This window comes from Microtus oregoni, unplaced genomic scaffold, assembly GCF_018167655.1.
Source record: "Microtus oregoni isolate MIOR12 unplaced genomic scaffold, Mior012 000047F_ref0000412, whole genome shotgun sequence".
NCBI lineage: Eukaryota > Metazoa > Chordata > Mammalia > Rodentia > Cricetidae > Microtus > Microtus oregoni.
In genome coordinates, this window is record NW_024543221.1 from 6,487,479 (window position 1) to 6,505,181 (window position 17,703).

A 17,703-nucleotide genomic window follows, 5' to 3' on the forward strand; every position below is an offset into this window, starting at 1 on the left:
ACCCTTGGGGCACATTTCCCACCCAGCCTCTGCCTCTCTGAGGAGGGAAACACTAGGAGGCTGTAGGGAAGGGCACCCTGAGGTCAGACACTTCCTGGTGGCTCTTCTGGGAACCAGATGAGGGTGGAGGCAAATTGACTCACTTCAATGGCCCAGAGAGCACAGGTCTGTGGTTTGAACAGCTGGGACAGCAGGGAGAACCTTTCACTCTGGACTGGATGCCAGAGGCCTGCTGGGCAAAGGCTCGGTCACCATCAGCAGTCACAGAGCCTCTGGCCTCTCTCTGGGCCAGTCTGGCTGAGGCTTGGTCTTTTATTTCCAACCTTCCTTGAGGAAGGGTAGAATTTTTTTGCTGAGTCCATGCCTGGTCCAGCCGCCTTCTGCTGTACAGGTGGCTCATGGAGGGAGCCTCTCAGTGCAGGAACACATGCTCCCGCACACGTGCTTGTGCGTGCGCACACAGACAGTTTGAACCCTTTGAGGGACGGCTGGAAGTCGAGCCTTCTAAGAAAGCGGGTGAAATAATGAATAAAGCACTTCACAGCAAAGGTCGTAGGCGGACGCCGGGACGTGTACAAGTCTAAGAAAGCCATTTACGCAGGCTCACTGGGTCACCGAATGCATTTGGGGTAGGAGGCACAAGTGGAGAAAATGAACTCCTTGCCCAGCTCAGCACCATGGGTTCAGACCCTGGGTGGGGTCATAAAGTGAGTGCAGGACCTGCATCAGACCAGGGCTCAGGCAATGATTAGAGCACAGCCTTATAAGCACCCTCCTCTCTGTGTTTCAGTTTGCATATGTGCGTGGTGAGTGTAAAAATACGTACTTGGGCTCAGCGGTTAAGAGCACTGGCTGCTCTTCCAGAGGTCCTGAGTTCAATTTCCAGCAACCACATGGTGGCTCACAACCATCTGTAGTGGAATCTGATGCCCTCTTCAGCATAAAGTCATACATGCAGATAGAGTACTCATATACATACAATAAGTGAATAAACCTTAAAAAATATATCTATGTGGGACTTGGGATGGTTGCATATGATAATGAGATCAAAGCAAACAAAAAGACAATGCTGTCTGAGTTACCCACTGTTTCTCAGGGGATGATCCTTACTGCTCACATACCAGACCCAGGAATGGGGGACAGCTTGTCATGAACCGGGAAGGGCTTGATTTTATTGATTGACTCGTTGCTGCCACAGGAATTGAACCTAGGACCTCATTCCTGCCAACTGGTCAAGCGTTCTACCATTGTTCCAGCCCACAGCAAGAACAGCTTTAGAGGGCTGAATGCCACCTATCGTGGGTTCTGATGCCATCTTATTTAACTTGCTTCCCTCTGCTGTTTGGGAAAATTGAGGTCCCCAGTGATGCCTGGGCCAAGGCCCCCCCAACTCCTGACATTCATTCCTGAGCCTGTGTTTCTGCCACAGCCCTGTTCTGTCATTCCTGAGCCTTTTGGGACTTGGGGATGTTACCACCCCTTCAGGACCTCATGCCCAGAAGCCGAAGTGAGGGCGAGAGTTCAGTAGACTACATTTCATGACCCACAATCTCATTAGAATCTTCCAGAATAAAAGCCAAGAGAAAATAAAATGGCTAGTCGGAGCACTTCAGAGACCTTAAACATTAGATCAATTGCCAAGAAAGTTTAGAAAGGTTTATATTTCTCTTTTTCATTTGGTTCTGGACTTAGAACAAGCAATTTCTCCCAGGAATTTAACCGTATGGCCCCCTCCCAAACCAAAACTTGGTGGAATTGAAATGGTACTTAACTCGGGTGCTTGTAATGTGTAGCGTGGCCCTTCGGATGTTTTCAGAGTTCTGAAGCAGCTGTTTAGGCTGCGAGTATGGTTCAGTAGCTGCTGGATTTTTCCAGATCCTTCAAAAACTTCAAGCTTGGTCATAACCTTAATCAACACCCAGCCCTTACCACCTCCACTTTCTCGAGCCAGTGGCTCGCCTCACTGAACACCTTAGGTAACCTGGGTTACCAGTCTGCTAATTCCTGGGAAGGGAGGGCAGAGAAGGGAGGCCTGTTTCCTGCAGGTGAGAAAACTCTCTGGCATCTTAGGAATCCACACTTAGAATGGTTGTGTTCCAACAGGTCTGGATCCCATTTTCCCTTGAGGTTGCCCTGTCCTTAGGATTTGCACAGGCCATGATGTCCCCCACAAGGTGACATGTTGGCAGGCCTCTTTGTAGGGAGATCACCTCGGCACTTAACACTCTAGTGCTGGGGTCAGACCAAATGTCTGTACACCAGGCCTCTTCTCTGGCTACAGTTTGGTTTTAGCACACTTCTCTGTAAACTCAGAGTGACCAGGGGTATCTTGGAGCGTAGACAAGCACGGCTTAGTGACTGGCTTAGGAAATAGTGGCTGCCATCATTAAGAGATCAGAACACTTGTGAAGCGGGCACAGGAAGGGGGTGAATTCTGGCTGGCTAGTTTTGCTACCATGGGCTTGTTAGGAAGCTGGTTGAGGTGGACAGCAGGTTTCCAGCTTATCAGAGCAAGTAATCTGCTCCAATCATTATAGGCCCATGTTTGTTATGTATAGGAAAAAATGAGGGTGGATTCTCAATGCTGAGACTTCATTGAAGCCCGGGAAGTTTCAGAACGAGGCTAGGGACTCTGGAGCTGGAATTCTCAAACATAGCCCTCTCAATCTTGATTGACACCTGGGCTAGTTTGAATCCATGAGTATTACAGTTGTGTGAGTATGCACAAGCCTCATAGCTTACTCTGGTGAGCCACAGGGAGCCAGCTGCCTGCAGGGCTGAGCTGGTCCTGGCGCTTTCCACTTCCTCCCAGTAAGGGCCTCCCCCTCCTCTCAGCAGAGGTTTCCCCTCCTTCACACTGTGTCACTGCCTCCTCTTGGGGACCTGTTTTGGGCCTCACAGAACTTTCATCTTAGTGTCGAGGCTGGCTGGGGGACATCCCCAGGAGACAAGATGTTCAGGGAACTTCTGGGAGTGGAAGTCACCACAGGGCTCGAGAACAGAAGCCGTGGAACTTGCAGCTGACATGGCACAGGTTGTCCCAGACCCCACGACTTACCCAAGGCTCCTTGGCAGATATCTGTGCGGGTGGCTCCTCCAACAATGAACTGGGGGTCAGAGCAGATCTCCTAGAAACAAACCCACAGAGTAAGGTCAACATAGCCGGCAGGAGCTTGTGAGTCCAGCCCCTCTTCCTAGTGCTACTCAGCTCTGAGGAGAGTTCCACAGTCAGATCTTCGTGCTAGTCATGTGACCTTGCTCCATTGGCCCTAACGGGGTGGGGTGGGGAGGGGGGCTTCCAGGAAGTCATCAGACCCCACACATTCCAAATCACCTGCAGTCAGCTCCTTTATGCTGTTTACCCAGGGCAGGGAGTACATCCAGCTTCCTTTGCCAGGCTTTCAGACCCTCCATGCTAAGTGCCCCGCTGCCCACCATTCTGGCACCTTCTCTTCTGGGCCTGCATGCCAGTGGTTGGGCTTGCAAGGCATTCCTCTTTTGCCTACATTTTCCCAAACCGTTCATCTTTCAAGTCTCCCATCCCTCTCCTCCAGCATGAAGCCTTTCCTCCTCATTTAGCTCCACTCTTCCCTTTGAGTTCCTTCCCAAAGCCTTTGGGAACCTAAACCTGTGTTGTGTGGTGGTGTTCACAGGTCCTCCTCCATCTTTCTAAAACACGTGCTTCTTTGGGTTAGGGGACTGGATCCAGCCCTTCTGAGTTGGCCCCAGAACTAGAAGAATTCATGCACTCTGTACCCGCTGTGCAGACACTGCATGGAGCCTCATCTCTTACAGCCCTTTGGGGAAACTCAGGGTGATGTAGCTCCTCTTACACGTGGGGAGCAGCTCAGGAAGTAAAGTGATTGTTCAAAGCTCCTTGCCTCCCCAGGAGTAGAAATCACTGGGATTTGAACTCCTTAATGCTAAGCCTCTCCATCCTGTGCCTCTTCCGTGGTTGTTCCCAACAGCCTGATGGAAGCCACGGTGGAAGGACTCAGCCCTCCAGCAGCCCCCTGGATGTGTTTCCGGATTTCAAAGAGCTCCACCCAAAAGCCACAAAGGAAGTCAGGGCCCAAATCTGAGCAGCTTTTGACTCAGAGATGTTGGTTTGTAGGAGTGCCACATCTGCATAGAGTGGCCTTGCCCCTTGGGCATGCTGCTGTCTCCAGGAGTCTTCCCTGGGTGAGAGCTCCATCCTGGCAGCCTCCAGCAGCACACCAGCTCACAGAGCATGCTCCCTTCCCGCTTCCCCACCAGTCTGCCTGGCGAAGGAAGGGATAGCAAGAATGCACTTCTGTCCAGGCAGGGAAGCCAGCTTTCCCTAAGGCCTGCCAGGCAAGCACTTATCCTGGGGGTGGCACAGACCGGGGCTCAGTTCCAGGAGCTCCTTAATCACACTGATCAATCAGGGACCAAGCTCTCACCTCTGGAAGGGGCTACCATTACACTTCAGGAACTGCCTCAGGGTCTCCAGAGAAGCCCAAGTTCAGAGTTCACAGCCCAGAGACATTTGAGAAAACAGCCCTGCCTACAGCCTGTGGAGCCTGGAATTAAACACGGGTGTAGCCACGTAGCAGTAGAAGAAAGGAGTGGGCGCGGGCCTTGGATTCTGACAAGGTAGTGAGAATCTTGGCAGTGCCTCTTAATGCATAGGTCCTAGGATGCGGGTGGGTTACTGAACACCCTGAAGCTTGATCTGCATCTGTAAAATGGGCTTGCAGACAAATGTACCACCCATAGAAACTGTTCTCAGGGTCAGGGCAGATGAACACTAATGGCTTTGCCATGAACTCTATAAATGACAACTCTAGAGAGGACCTGATGTGCCAGCTTTGGGTGATGCAGTACCACTCCTATCTGTGGCCTCAGTGTGGCCATGGTCATGCTCTACCTCATCCCTCTTGCAGTGGAGCCCTCTCTTGCCAGTGTTATGACATCCCCTCAGGAAGAGTTAGCAGCACCCGCCCCTGCCCCCAGGATGGCTAACCAGCTCCCTTGCCCTGCCCTGCTTTCTCTTCCTCATGGCTATTTCATTCTTTCTCTGGAAGTCATCTTTAATCCCTTCCTCTGTCATGACTCAACCTTTAACAAACTCAACTTGCCTACAGCTGCCCAGTCTCTCAAATCAAGCCATAGGTGTTAGTGTGCTATCTCTCTCTCTCTCTCTCTTTCTCTTTCGCACCTTCCCTCCCTTCTCTCCCTCTCCTCTTCCTGTCATTTAGACATCCTTCTTAAATGAGTGAAACACATACTTCACTTCCATTCCTCCTACTCCAGGGTCTCCAGTCTGCCTGCCCGCCCCCACCCTCCCCCACCCCATCCACACCATCCAGTGACATTGCTCTTTTCCAGTCTCCGATAACTGACTAATGAACCCAGGGGTCACTTTTTTTTTGTACCATTGCCTGACTCCACCAAGGTCTGGAAAGACAGGCCTGGCTCCACTCCTGTTTTGTTCTGAGGAAGTCTGACATGCCCAAGCTTTAGTTTCCCCAACTATAGAATGGCTATGTGGTGTGTGGCCTGCCCAGGCAGAGTCCCTGAAGTGGCCCTAGATCTCTATCACCTGTTGAGAGAACCTTTGTGGGCTTCAGAAATAGACGCTAAGTAGCCTGTGCCTGGAATATAACAGGTGTTCAGTAAGTGTTCATTGTCTGAATGGAAGGGTGAAAGAAGGTGTGTGTGTGTGTGTGTGTGTGTGTGTGTGTGTGTGTGTAAATGTCAGCTTGCCTCAGCCTAGAGTCAGGGAGAAAATAGTCGTTTCAAAGAATTATCCAGATCTGGTTGGCCTGTCGTTCTGTCTGTGAGGGATTATCTTGATTGCTAATTGACATCGGAAGACCCAGCCCATTGTGGGTGGCACCATTTCCCTAGGCAGGGGAGCCTAGATGGGGCAGACAAAAGCAACTGCCGGGTAGCATTTGATCACCTCTGCTCTGGACTGCGGGTGTCATGTGACTAGCTGCTTGAGTTCCTGCTCTGACTTTCCCTCAGTGTTGTGCTGTAACCTGGAATTGTAAGCTGAAAAAATTCTTTAATGCCTTCAATTGCTTCTGGCCAGGGTGGTTTATCGTAGCCACAGAAATGAAACTTGGATAGAAAGTAAGTTGTAAAACAGTACACAGAAGTAAGGCACATTTTCTCCTGCTTGTGAGTCATCTCCCCAGCCGGGATGTCATTCAAGGCTCACAATGATTGTACATTCGTTCGTTCATTCATTTTCCAAATACTCAGTTGACTTTGTTTTGTTGGTTTGTTTTGTTGTGATTGTCATGGATGTCTCAATGCCTGGTCTAGAGCAGCACTTTATAAATGCTGAGGAATGAATGCATGCGTGAATATTGAGGAGGAACAGTTCTCTGAGACCCCGAGACCACAAGGCAAACAACACACCAGCTCGGCAGAACAAGAAAACACATGGGACCACATTGATTCATGGGGGAAATGCTAGGGCAGAAGTTAGCATAGGGCAGAGAACAGCAGGGTGAAGTCTGCTAAGAATGATCAGGAAAGACTCTGGGGAGGAGACATGTGACAAAGCCCCAAAGAATGTAAATGAACTAGATTCGGAGGTCGAGGAGAGAGCATGCCTGGCAGGTGAGAAGGGCAAGGGAAAAGAACTGGGTGTCTCTGGGAGCTGCACCCAGTGTGAAGGACAAGAGAGGGACTAGAGAAACTTAGCTTGCTTCATTCTTATTTTTTCGTTTGATACAGTCTTACTTTGTAGTCCAGATTGGCCTGGGACTTACTAAGCAGCCAAAGCTGGGGCCAAGGTGTGTACCACCTGGCCTGGCTGCGGTGAGGAGCAGAGGATCAATGACTCACCCAGTGCACCCAGGTGCTCACTGTCCTGCTCCACAGACACTTTCTGGTTTTCCTTTTCATTTATTTTTTTAATTTGAGCCAAGTTCTCATGTGGTCCAGGCTGGCCTCAAATGCGCTATACAGCCAAGGCTAGCTTTGACCTTCTTTTGTTGTTGTTATTATTGTTATTAATCTTTATTTTATGTGTGTACATGCTTGCAATAGTCCGCATGTGTGCCACAGTGTACATGTGGAGGTCAGAGGATAATTTTTGGGAGTCAATTCTCTCTTTCCACATGGGTTCTGGGATAGAGTGAAGGTTGTTAAGCTTAGCAACTTACTCACGGAGCCACCTCAGTGGTCCCCCCGCTTTAACTGATCCTCCTGTCCCCACCTCCTAAATTCTGGGATTATAGACTATAACCTATAGATTATACATTACTATGCACCTGGTTTTATGTGGTGTTTGGGGTAGAACCCGGGGCTCGTAGAGCACCCAGCTGCTCTAGGGTACTCTCTAGATCTTTAACTGGATTCAGGATAACTAAAGTGGCCTGGGAGGATCAAGAGTATGGGAGCAGGGCACGAATGCCCAGTTCTAACAGGAGTCTAGATTTCCTCTAGGTTCCCTGGGAAAGTCAAGGCCAGCTAGGCGGAATTCCACTGGAGACTGAAACCACCCGGGAACTGGGAGGGCGTAAGGGCAGAGATCCTGAGGGTTGGCCTAAGAACATTTGGGAGTGGGACAGAGGTTCCCAGGTGAGGACTCTGGGCTAGCCAAATAATGAATAACAGGATCCTTAAACCTTTCAATTTTTTGTTAAGTTACCCGGGGAAATACTGGGGAGCAGGGAGGGGTATGCTAGCTACACTTTGAGAAATAAACAAGATCCAAGCTGGATAAAACCAACCATCACAGGTACTTGTGACCACCTATGTAAGCCAGCGCCAGGTTGTGCCCACCCTTTCCTCCCCGAAGCAGTCGGAAGTCTTCTACCCTACTCGGATACTGACCCGCACAGCAGAACCATGTCCCCTCCCTCCATCTTACCACTAGAGTGCAATAAGTTTCACCCCAGCGGCCCTGTGTCCCCAGGCTTTGTGAAGACAAAGTCGGCCTCCTGGGCGTGCCTGCTACTGGGATTTGGGGTCCTGTCCTGCCAAGCGCTCTGGGCTATCTGGGGGCAGGTCTACTGGGTGGGCCACAGCCTGCATCTGCAGTCCCCTTAGCAGCAATCGCGGAGCACAACCAAGCTAGCACTACCGAGCCCGGGAGCCTCGGGTCTTGGCTTCCTCTGCAGCCCTTCCCGGCCCCACCCGGTCTCCTGGTGCTTCCTACCGTGGGCCGCTTCCATTCGATGCCCCGAGTTTTGCTGGAGTAGGGCCCCAACTCCTTGTATCCCAGAGAGGACGGCAGGGCGGGGAAGGAAGGATCCTGGAAGAGCGCCCCGGCCTCCAGGCATTCGTTCCGCAGCGTCTCGTAGTCCTGGTTGAGGTACTTGACGGCTCTCTCATGCGATCCCAGCCCCTCGGCCGCCTCGCGGTCCTTGGCTAGTTTGATTGCGATGCCCGCCATGGTACCGATCGGGCTGGCTCACTGCACAGGGAGAGGGCTCGCGGAGACGCTGGGCGCTGCACTCGGCTGGGGTGCGGCCGGGCCCGGGGCGCTGCAGCGGATTGCGGGAGCCGCTGCTGCAGGCGATGATTCACCGGGTGGAAGAGCCTGGGCCGCGGGGTGTGGCCTCTGCCTCTCCCGGCCTGCTCGTCGCCTAGCCCAGGACGCGGTCAGCGGGCGACCTGCACAGCGCCAGCCCGACCGTGGAGGACTGCGGGGCCGCTGCTGCCACCTTCGGACGGTTCCCGGGATGGCGCGACCCGGTGGTGGGGAATGCTCACAAATTGGAATGGGAAAGTTGAGACTCAAACTCCAGCGTGTCGGTCGCGAGGAATGCCGGGCGAAACTCAGCAGTGACTGTCCAGGAAACAGGATGAGTCAGTTGCAGTGTGAGCGTAGAGACTAACTCCAGTTGCCACTCACCGGCCCAAGATCGTAATAACTCTGCAGACTCTGGACAAGTGCGTCAATACCTGAAATTTTATGAGAAGTGGCTGCCGGTGTGTTCATCTTAAAGAAGAGAAACTGAGTCCCATAGAAGCTCAATGATGTAACCCCATGGGTTAAAGCTAGTCACAGGCAGAGCAGGGTCCCTGCGATTAGCGGACAGTTACTTGTGCACAAGTTGGTTTGTACAATTTGTCAAAAAACAGCCATCCGGGTTAAGTCTGAGTTTTAAGTAAAGGAAAAAAAAGTGTGGTTTTAGTATGTGTAGCCCTCAAATACCACCTGAGACCAACCTATATTAGAACAACTGTGTGAAGCGTATCTAAAACTCAAATTTACCTGGGAGGATTTATTGAGTTAACACTGAGAGAATATTTAGAAGAGAGCCAGTGTTGGTGACTGCTGCCACCACTCTGTCAAGAGAGAATTTCTGAGCTGCAGTTCACATACAGAGAAATTCTGGAATGAATACTGGGAGGGCTTAGTATCTGCCTGGGCTATGAATGATTTCCAGTAGGGGTCTTCAAGGGGAGGCAGCCCCCACCCACCCATGTGACCCAAGCGGCTTTTGGAGATGATTGCAGACATTCTTCTTATTGTCACAGCTGGAAGGAGAGTCCTCCCGGCCTCTACTGAGTGAAAGCCAAGGATGCTACTATAGAGTTAGCAGGTCTTGGGCAGTGCTTTACAGAGAGAAAAGGCAGAACAATGCAGTCTCAAATGTCTCTCTCTGTACCAGACTCAGGAACCGAGATCTGTTCAGGTTGTCATGGTCTAGCATCATTTCTGAGTTAGTTTTTAACTCTGGAAGTTGTAGGTAACTGTAGCAACTTAAAATATCAATGTGATATGCAAATGGCTCTGTTCCTGGAGGAGTCAAAGTGTCTTTCTCCCTGTGTCAAGGCCAGTTTGTCTGTTCACACTGCCGACTCACGCACACTCCTGTACGTGAAGCATGTCTAGAGTCCTCCTCTTCTTTTTGAGTTCTGACATCTTGGTGGGGCCGATGGAAATCTGACAGTGATAAAAAATTAACAGTTTACAAACAAACAAACAAAAAAGGTTTTCATTTTATATCAATACAATAACTATAATTTTAGCTTTAAGAGCTATCCACACCACTCCTTACCATATCTTTGACTGGGAGTCCACTGTTTCCCATGGCTGACCCTCTGCTTCATCTGCTCAGGGTTCCTTTTTTTTTTTTTTTACTGGTTCCCCAGCTCTTCTTCCTCCTGGCCAGAGCACACACAAACAAAGCTGAGTATCACCTGCCCACTTTCACCAGCCAGAACTTTCCCTGGCTGGCTAGGCTGTTCCAGTGTTTGTCCAGCTTCTCTTCCAGATTCTACATTGCCATTTGGCCCTCCTCTGCCACAGAAAGACAAACCCCTCTCCCAGTTCTTCTGAATCTGAGATGCTTGCAGAGCCCTGAGACAGGCTCATTCTGCCCATAACCACAGTCTTTCTTTCAAATGACAGCCTCTCCCTACCTAAGTTTGACTTTGTTTCACATCCTCTGTCTTCAAGTTTCAACTCTCGGCACATTGCCTGTCAGGCACCCCGCTTGTCACTACACCATCTTGTGTGCCACCGAAAGAGCTGGGGCTCCACTGGAATTGTTTGTAGTTCAGGGGTTTTCTGTGCGACGGTTTCTGAAGCTTCACAGTCCTTTCCTGGAAGCCATTGGTTTCCCCACCATCTGATTTCTATTGGCCCCACCCTGATCTCTCCTGAGCTCTGGGATCTTGGTTCTCCAAGAGCTTGTCCCAAACCTGTTATAGTGGAGTTTGGCGACTACCTGGAGGAAGTGCCTAATCCCTGGCAATTGGAGGCCAGGCCCCAGCAATAAATGTCTGAGCAGATTACACCCATCATTGCTGTCAAGGCAGAAACTTGCAAGACAGAAGCTTTGCAAGGCTAAGGCAGCAGAAAGTCTCTTCTCACCTACGGCTGGCTTCCTTTTCCAATTTAGTGAACACCCATCACAGTGCATCCAGGCAGGGCAGCAGACCTAACCAACTGTGTACATAGAACGCTGCTCCCCAAAGGCTCCAGACTGTCCAAAGCCGCTGCAATTGGTTTGCAAACATATAAAGACTGGCCTCACCATCTGGACAGGGGCCAGTTTGTAACCTGAGTCAACACTGCTCTTTATGCTTTCCAAAGCTTCCCTGGCAATGTTATCTCAGGGGAGCTGGCCAAGTCTTCTCTTTTAGGCAAACGTGACCCCTGTCAGGGAAACATAAAGACACACACAGATCCCCTCTTCCCAAATGAGTCATCCAGACCAGAAGGGTAGCAGGTGAGCCAGAAACAGTTGTCATATCTGGAATATGAGCAAGATGGAGAAGGAGAAAGAAAGTGGGAGGGGTGTGTGTGTGTGTGTGTGTGTGTGTATGTGTGTGTGTGCACACTGCAGTTCTCTGTTGGGCTCGCAAACTTCACACCTGCCCACAGGAAATCCTTACTCCTTTTTTTAGGAGGGATACGGCAACAGCGGACATGGTGAATTGAGCCTCACTCTGAAACCCTAGACCATAGTCCCAGGGCCTCCCTTCCTGGATTCAGACAGCAAAGGACAAGGCAGGTCTAGCCTGAGGGACACCCATGTTTTCCTCTTCTCCCTGTTTCAGGTCTGTCATATGAATAGATAGCAGGTCACAGACAATATGAATTCCAGTGTTATTAAAAGACACTTGGAGCTGTCCAGCTGCGGAGCGCTTGCCTAGTGTACACAGGCCGAGTCGTCCCCACCCCCTGCCCTGTATTAGTGTACAGGAGACAAAAACAAACAGCCCAGTTTTGGGTGCCAACTTTTGTTTGAACATTAATGTCCCCCACAAGGCTGGGGTGTTGAGAACTTGGTCCCCAGCTGGTGGCACTACTTGGAGAAATGGTAGGAACTTTCACAGGCAGGACTTGGCAAGGGAAAGAAGTCTCTGGAAGGAAGCCTCTGAAGTGCACATGGCCTTCAGGACCTCTCTGATTACTTCCTGTCTACAGTGAGGTGAACAGCCTTCTCCTTTACAGGCTCCTGCCTCCATGGAGCCTCAGCTCAGCCCTAAAATAACAGGACCAGCCAGGCACAGACTGAAGTTCCTGAAACCCTGAGTCCAAGTGAATCATTCCTGCCTTTTATCTATTTTCCCAGTGTTTGGATCGCAGCTACAGAAAGCTGCATAGCACTCAATGAGACTTTCTCTCCTCTGCAGAGATTGTATATATATTCTCTCCTCAAGATCGCAGAGGGAGCTTCTGGATGATGGCCGAGAGCTGAAGAGGAGTTTGGACAGGCAGGTGTCTCTTTAATATCAATCTGTGGGGGTGCTAAGACTAGAAGGGGAGAGGAAACAGCCCGAAGAAAGTTCCAAAAGTTCCAGAGGCCCAGATTCTTTCTGAGCATGTCTTTGCCTGTGTCTCCAGCCTGCACACAGGGCCACAGACATCAGATGGCTCTCTCTGAGAGGAGCTTACATAGGGCTTCTCCTAACAGCAGATCAGCTAAGGATAGATTATGTCTTCATTTGTGTGACTCCTTGACATTTTCAAAATGCCAGCTCCCCACCCCCTTTTACTTACCTCTGCACCTGATCATTTTTGTCAACTTGACACAAACTAGAGACAACAGGGAGGGGAGAGTGACCTCCATTAGACTGGACATGTCTGGGGGTGCATTTGATGGCTAACTGATGGAGGAGGGCCTGTCCCACTGTGGTCAGGTCTACCCCCCAAACAGGTGGGCCTAGGGTTGTATAAGTAAGGTAGCTGAATGCAAGCCTAGAAACAAGCCAGGATACAGCATGCCTCTGGGGTCTCTTCTTCAGCTTGCCTCTAGCTTCCCGCCTTGAGCTCCTGCCCTGACTTGCCTCCATGATGGACTGTAAGCTGTAGGGTGAAAGTGTTCTATCAAAGCAACAGAGAAGCAAATTCAGTCTTCTTCTCAAGCGGGGACCTACTACTGCCTACTTCACACGGTCAGAATTGTTACACATATCAGCTTTCAATGTCTGTGAAATGTCTGGACCTTAGGTGTTACCATCAGTATGATCATTGCTGTCACCATCACTGCCATCGGCTGCAGCAACGGCACCTCCATAGGAGGGTACCTGAGTACCTAGGCTGCTGCAGCTGATCCTCTGTCTTCACAGTGCCCGATGAAGGGAACAGATGTAGAGATGAACATTGCCTGCTCTATGGGAAGCACCCCAGGGTGCCAGAGAGGTGTGGCCCCTGCATCAGCAGTAACCCCAAGTCCTCCAAATCAGTGTTTTGAACCAGAACAAGTTGCTTACTAAGCAAACCTAGCTACAAGGCAAGCCTCAAGACCACTCTAGCAACTCCACCTACTGCCTGCATTTTTTCAATTCTCAAGTCCCTCTCAAGTAGAAATTGTAGAACTGCCCTGATATGTGCTCAAGTTCACAGGGCGAGAAGCCAGTGTGGCACTCAGTCACTTGGCTCCTGAGTGTGCAGTCTGGATGGTGTAATTTCTCCCAACACACCGACCACAGCTGTAGTAGTTCCCCAGGGCTTCTAGGCGCCATCTTGGTTGTAAGCATCCCTGGGTATCTTCGCGCTTGGTTACTTTTCTTACTAGTGTGACATGATGCCCGACAAAAGCAGTTTAGGGTCTGCTTTGGTTCCAGTCTGAGAGATACTGTCCACCCTGGCAGGTGTCTTATCACACTGTAGCCACGGTCACGAAGCAGACATGGACTCTAGTGCCCAGCTGGCCTCTTGCTTTTCTCATTACCCAGTTTGGGACCCTTACCCGTGAGAAGGAGCCACTCATATTCAGAGTGGGCTCTCTTTCCTCAGTTAAGTCTTTCTGGAAACACCCTCGGGCACATCCAGAATTGAGTTGCTTTCAAATCCATTCAAGGTGACAATGAAGGTTAAGTATCACACTGGGCTTGTTCAATGACGACCTGGGGGCCACAGTTGCAGAAGCAGAGGTCAACCTGGTCTCTTCATTTTTTTCCTTCCCCTGGCTCCATTCCTTTTCTCAATCAGTGGGTGAATAGGTTCGTTGCCGGGGAGTGACACTGAAGATACCGAATAGCACTGTGGCATCAGACACCGAGCTAGTGGAGGGGAAGGTCCCGAGGCAGGAAGTCTGTCAGCTGTTAATCATTCGGTGGCTGTGTTGGAGGGAGCGTATGGGGGTTGCAGATAAGGAGCTGAGGGGCCAGGATGCTGGAATAGTAAAGAGACAGGAAGGGGCTGGGAGAGCCAACCACTGAACTTATGAATCAGCTTTCTACCCCTTGACATAACATCTAGATAAACAGCTTCAAGGAGGAAGTTCAGTTTTGGCTCATGGTTTCATAGGCTCCGTTTTGTGGTCACCTGGTCCTGTGGGTTTGAGCAGATGGTGGCATAGTATATCAAGAGTATGTGGCAGGGTTGTACATTTACCTATGGCTTCCAGGAAGCAAAGAGAAAAAGAGAGAGGCAGGAGAGGCTGGGATTTCAATAGCCTCTTAAGGTTCATGTTCCCAGTGACCAAATGTACTAATCACTTTTCTATTGCTGGCATAACACACCATGACAAGTCAACTATAGAAGGAAGGGTTTATTTGGGCTTCCTGTTCCAGAGGGAAAGGGTCCATCTTGATGGGGAGGCAAGGCAGCAAGTGGCAGACACAGCAGCAAGAGCAACCTGAGAGACTACATCTTCAATTGCAAACATGAAGCAGAGAGCAAATTGGAAGTGGGGTGAGGTCATGAACTCAACGCTTGCCCCCCAGAAAAAAACTATCTCTAGCAAAACCTCCTAAATCCCCTAAACAGCGCTACTGGCTAGGGACCACGTTTTCAAATGTGTGAGCCTCCAGGGGATAATGGTGGTTTGAATAGGAATGGCCTCCATAGGCTCACGTATTTAGATGCTTGGTCATTAGGGAGTAGTCCTACTTGCCAGGGAATAGGAGGTGTGGCCTTGTTGGAGGAAGTGTGTTACTGAGGGCAGGTTTTGGGGGTTTCAAATGTTCAAGTCAGGCCCAGTGTCTCTCTTCCTGCTTCCTGCCTACTCATCTGGATGTAGAACTCTCAGCTGCCTCTCCAGCACCATGTCTGTCTGCATGCCACCATGCTTCCCATCCTGATGATAATGGACCAAACCTCTGTGATGGGGAACTTCCTTTAGCCAATGACCTTTAAGAGGCTGGACCAGGTTGGGTGCCCAGAGAAAAACCACTAGCGGCTCTCTCTCTCTCTCTCTCTCTCTCTCTCTCTCTGGTTTTCGTGTTACACACCTGAGGTTGGACTTTTTATTTCTGTTTTGTGAGTTTGCCCCTTATAATAGAAAGTTGTAACTAAAATCTTTTGGAGTTAGCTTGGGATTATTTGACTCATACCCACCACCTACCCCCTTTAGTAACATCTGGTGCCCCATTGTGGGTGTTGGGGACCAGTCCACTCCTCTTTTGGGACCCCACTGGGCATTGACTCTCCCCACCCGCGGCTCCAATCATCAGCAGCTTGTGATCTACAGCTGTCACTGGGTCCTGCATACCCCCGTCCCCGCCCCGGAACCCAGTGCAGCTCTCCACAGGTCTCTGCCTCTCCAGCCAGGGATCCCTGCAGTGCACACAGTCTGAGACTCACATTGGTGGAAGGGGCTGGGTTTTCTCTCTATCCTGGTCACCAACTCTCTGTTTCTACCTCTGTTTAAGACATTTTGTATATTGACACAATTTTTTAGGATATACTTATCATATTGCATTATATATATATTTCTACCTCTAATCAAGATACTTACGCGTTGTTTACATTTTGAGGTCATGGTCCTTATTCATTGCATGTTTGTTTAAAGATTGTTTAATATTCTAATATGAAGTCTTAGTCTTTAAGTTATATAGGTATTAAATATTATGCATCAATATTCATTCATGTCATGTTTATTATACATATAGTCAGATTAATTAGGTTCTTTAGATACACAGAGATTGTATTCTGCATAGGTAGGTAATCCTTAACCTCTTCAATGATATATGGAATGTGACATTTAAATAACTTAGTGTTCTATTGATGTGAGTCATAATTGCTCCCGACAGCACCAATCTATTCCTGAGAGAATGTTGAGCACCGAAGACACTCCACTCAGAGTTTGTTTTCTTCTTGGCACAACTGGCCTTTGGTTAAGGAACTGCCCATGCCTTGACCACTGACAAAGTGCATAGTGTCCAGACTGGATAAGCAAGGCACATGGAAAAATATTGCCAAATCTTGCCAAGACAGGATACAACGGTTCTAAAAGTTTTCCTGACTCTGAAAATGGTCTGTCAGTTACTCTAGGCTTTAGCCAAGGTTGGTTGCTTCAACACTGCAAATGAGACTTTGGGTGATTTCACAGGTAGTCAGTTGTCTCTGTCATATACTACACATTTTGGAAGCTACTTAGTTGCACTTCCTGCTTACTCAAATACTATTAACTCCCTTCTCAGGCCTTCGATGGGGTTGAAGGTTAGATAGTCAGAGTTACCTTCCTCTTATGATTTAGCCAAGCCATTTCCAATGCAAGGCTTAGACTCCTTAGAATAGAATGTTTATTAAAACATTTAGCGTACATTCCTTGCTTAATATTGTTTATGCTGGTTGTAATCCTAATTTTATACTTAATATCTGTTCCTAGTGTATATAGCTTTAAATTGGGTTTAAAACTCTCTTATCTATACAAAAGGCAGAGGTGATGGGGTACCTCCTTCAGCCAATGACCTTTAAGAGGCTGGATCAGGTTAGGGCGTGACCTTTTGGGTACCCAGAGAAAAACCACTGGCCTGCCCAGGACTCACTCTCTATCTCTGGTTCCCATGTTACACACCTGAGGTTGGACTTCTGTGAGTTTGCCCTTTATAATAAAAAAATTATAGCTGAAATGTTTTGGAGTTAGCTTGGGTTTATTTGACTCGCATCCTCACCCCCTTTTCAATAACACCTCTGGATGTAAGCAAGCCCTGATTAAATACTGCCTTTTATACGAGTTGCTGTGCATGACAGCTCGTCACAGCAACACGACATTGACTGCGACAGGGATAACAAACACGTCCCATTTCCTCCTATCGTGTCAAACAATCACATCCCATTTCCTCCTATCGTGCCAAACAGTCTCCTAAACGTTCCCATGTTCTCTCATAGTGCTGCAGGCTGGCACCTAACCTTTAGCCTATAGGCCTTTGATAGGCATTTAAAATCCAGATCACAGGCTGGAGAGATGGCTCAAAGGTTAAGAGTGCTTCTTGCTCTTGCAGAGGACCTGGGCTTGGTTCCCAGCGCCCATGTGATGGCCTGCAACCATTTGCAGCTCTCCAATGCCCTCTTCTGATTTCTTCAGGTACCAAGCCTGCATGTGGTGCCTATACATACATGCAGGCTAAATGCACACATAAAATAAAATGAACAAATCTTAAAAGATCCAAGCCACAGCAATCACATTTCCCCTGGTTCTTGCTGTATAATTTATGACAGTTGAGACTTGGTTCATACCCTTCCTCTTCTTCCTGCTGTGGTCTGCTGGGGTCAGGTGTTATTTCCTTGCTGTTACTGACTTGCTTCAGGGACATAGCACTATTGTTGTGGGCTCATTTATTGTAGGGCTTTGATTCCATTACACCCTTCTGGTTCTCACTCCTTAGCAACAGTGAGTGAGTGAGGCCCTTTGGTATCCATCCATCTGTCAAACAGGGGGTAACTCAGTGATCACACTAAGAATTTGCTTGGCTATGGATCTGAGCCAGTGTCTTTAACTTCTTAGACCTTGGTTTCTCTGTCTGTGAAAGAGAGACCACGACATCCATAACGCTGACAAAGGGCTCTGTAACTCTCAGGTGGAT

The 17,703-nt window shown here is 49.3% G+C and overlaps 1 protein-coding gene across 1 annotated transcript in view; it reads right to left on the minus strand.

Annotated features, from left to right (window-relative positions):
* Positions 1-8,620, minus strand: part of Capn2 (calpain 2) — a 51,156-nt gene extending 42,536 nt beyond the window's left edge. The window contains exons 1-2 of the mRNA XM_041635380.1: positions 8,144-8,620; positions 3,059-3,128 (exon numbers count right to left, since the gene is read on the minus strand). Of these exons, the coding sequence (XP_041491314.1) occupies positions 3,059-3,128; positions 8,144-8,380 (307 nt within the window). The 5' untranslated portion in view covers positions 8,381-8,620. The remainder of the gene's footprint in view (positions 1-3,058; positions 3,129-8,143) is intronic.
* Positions 8,621-17,703: the final 9,083 nt, after the last annotated feature.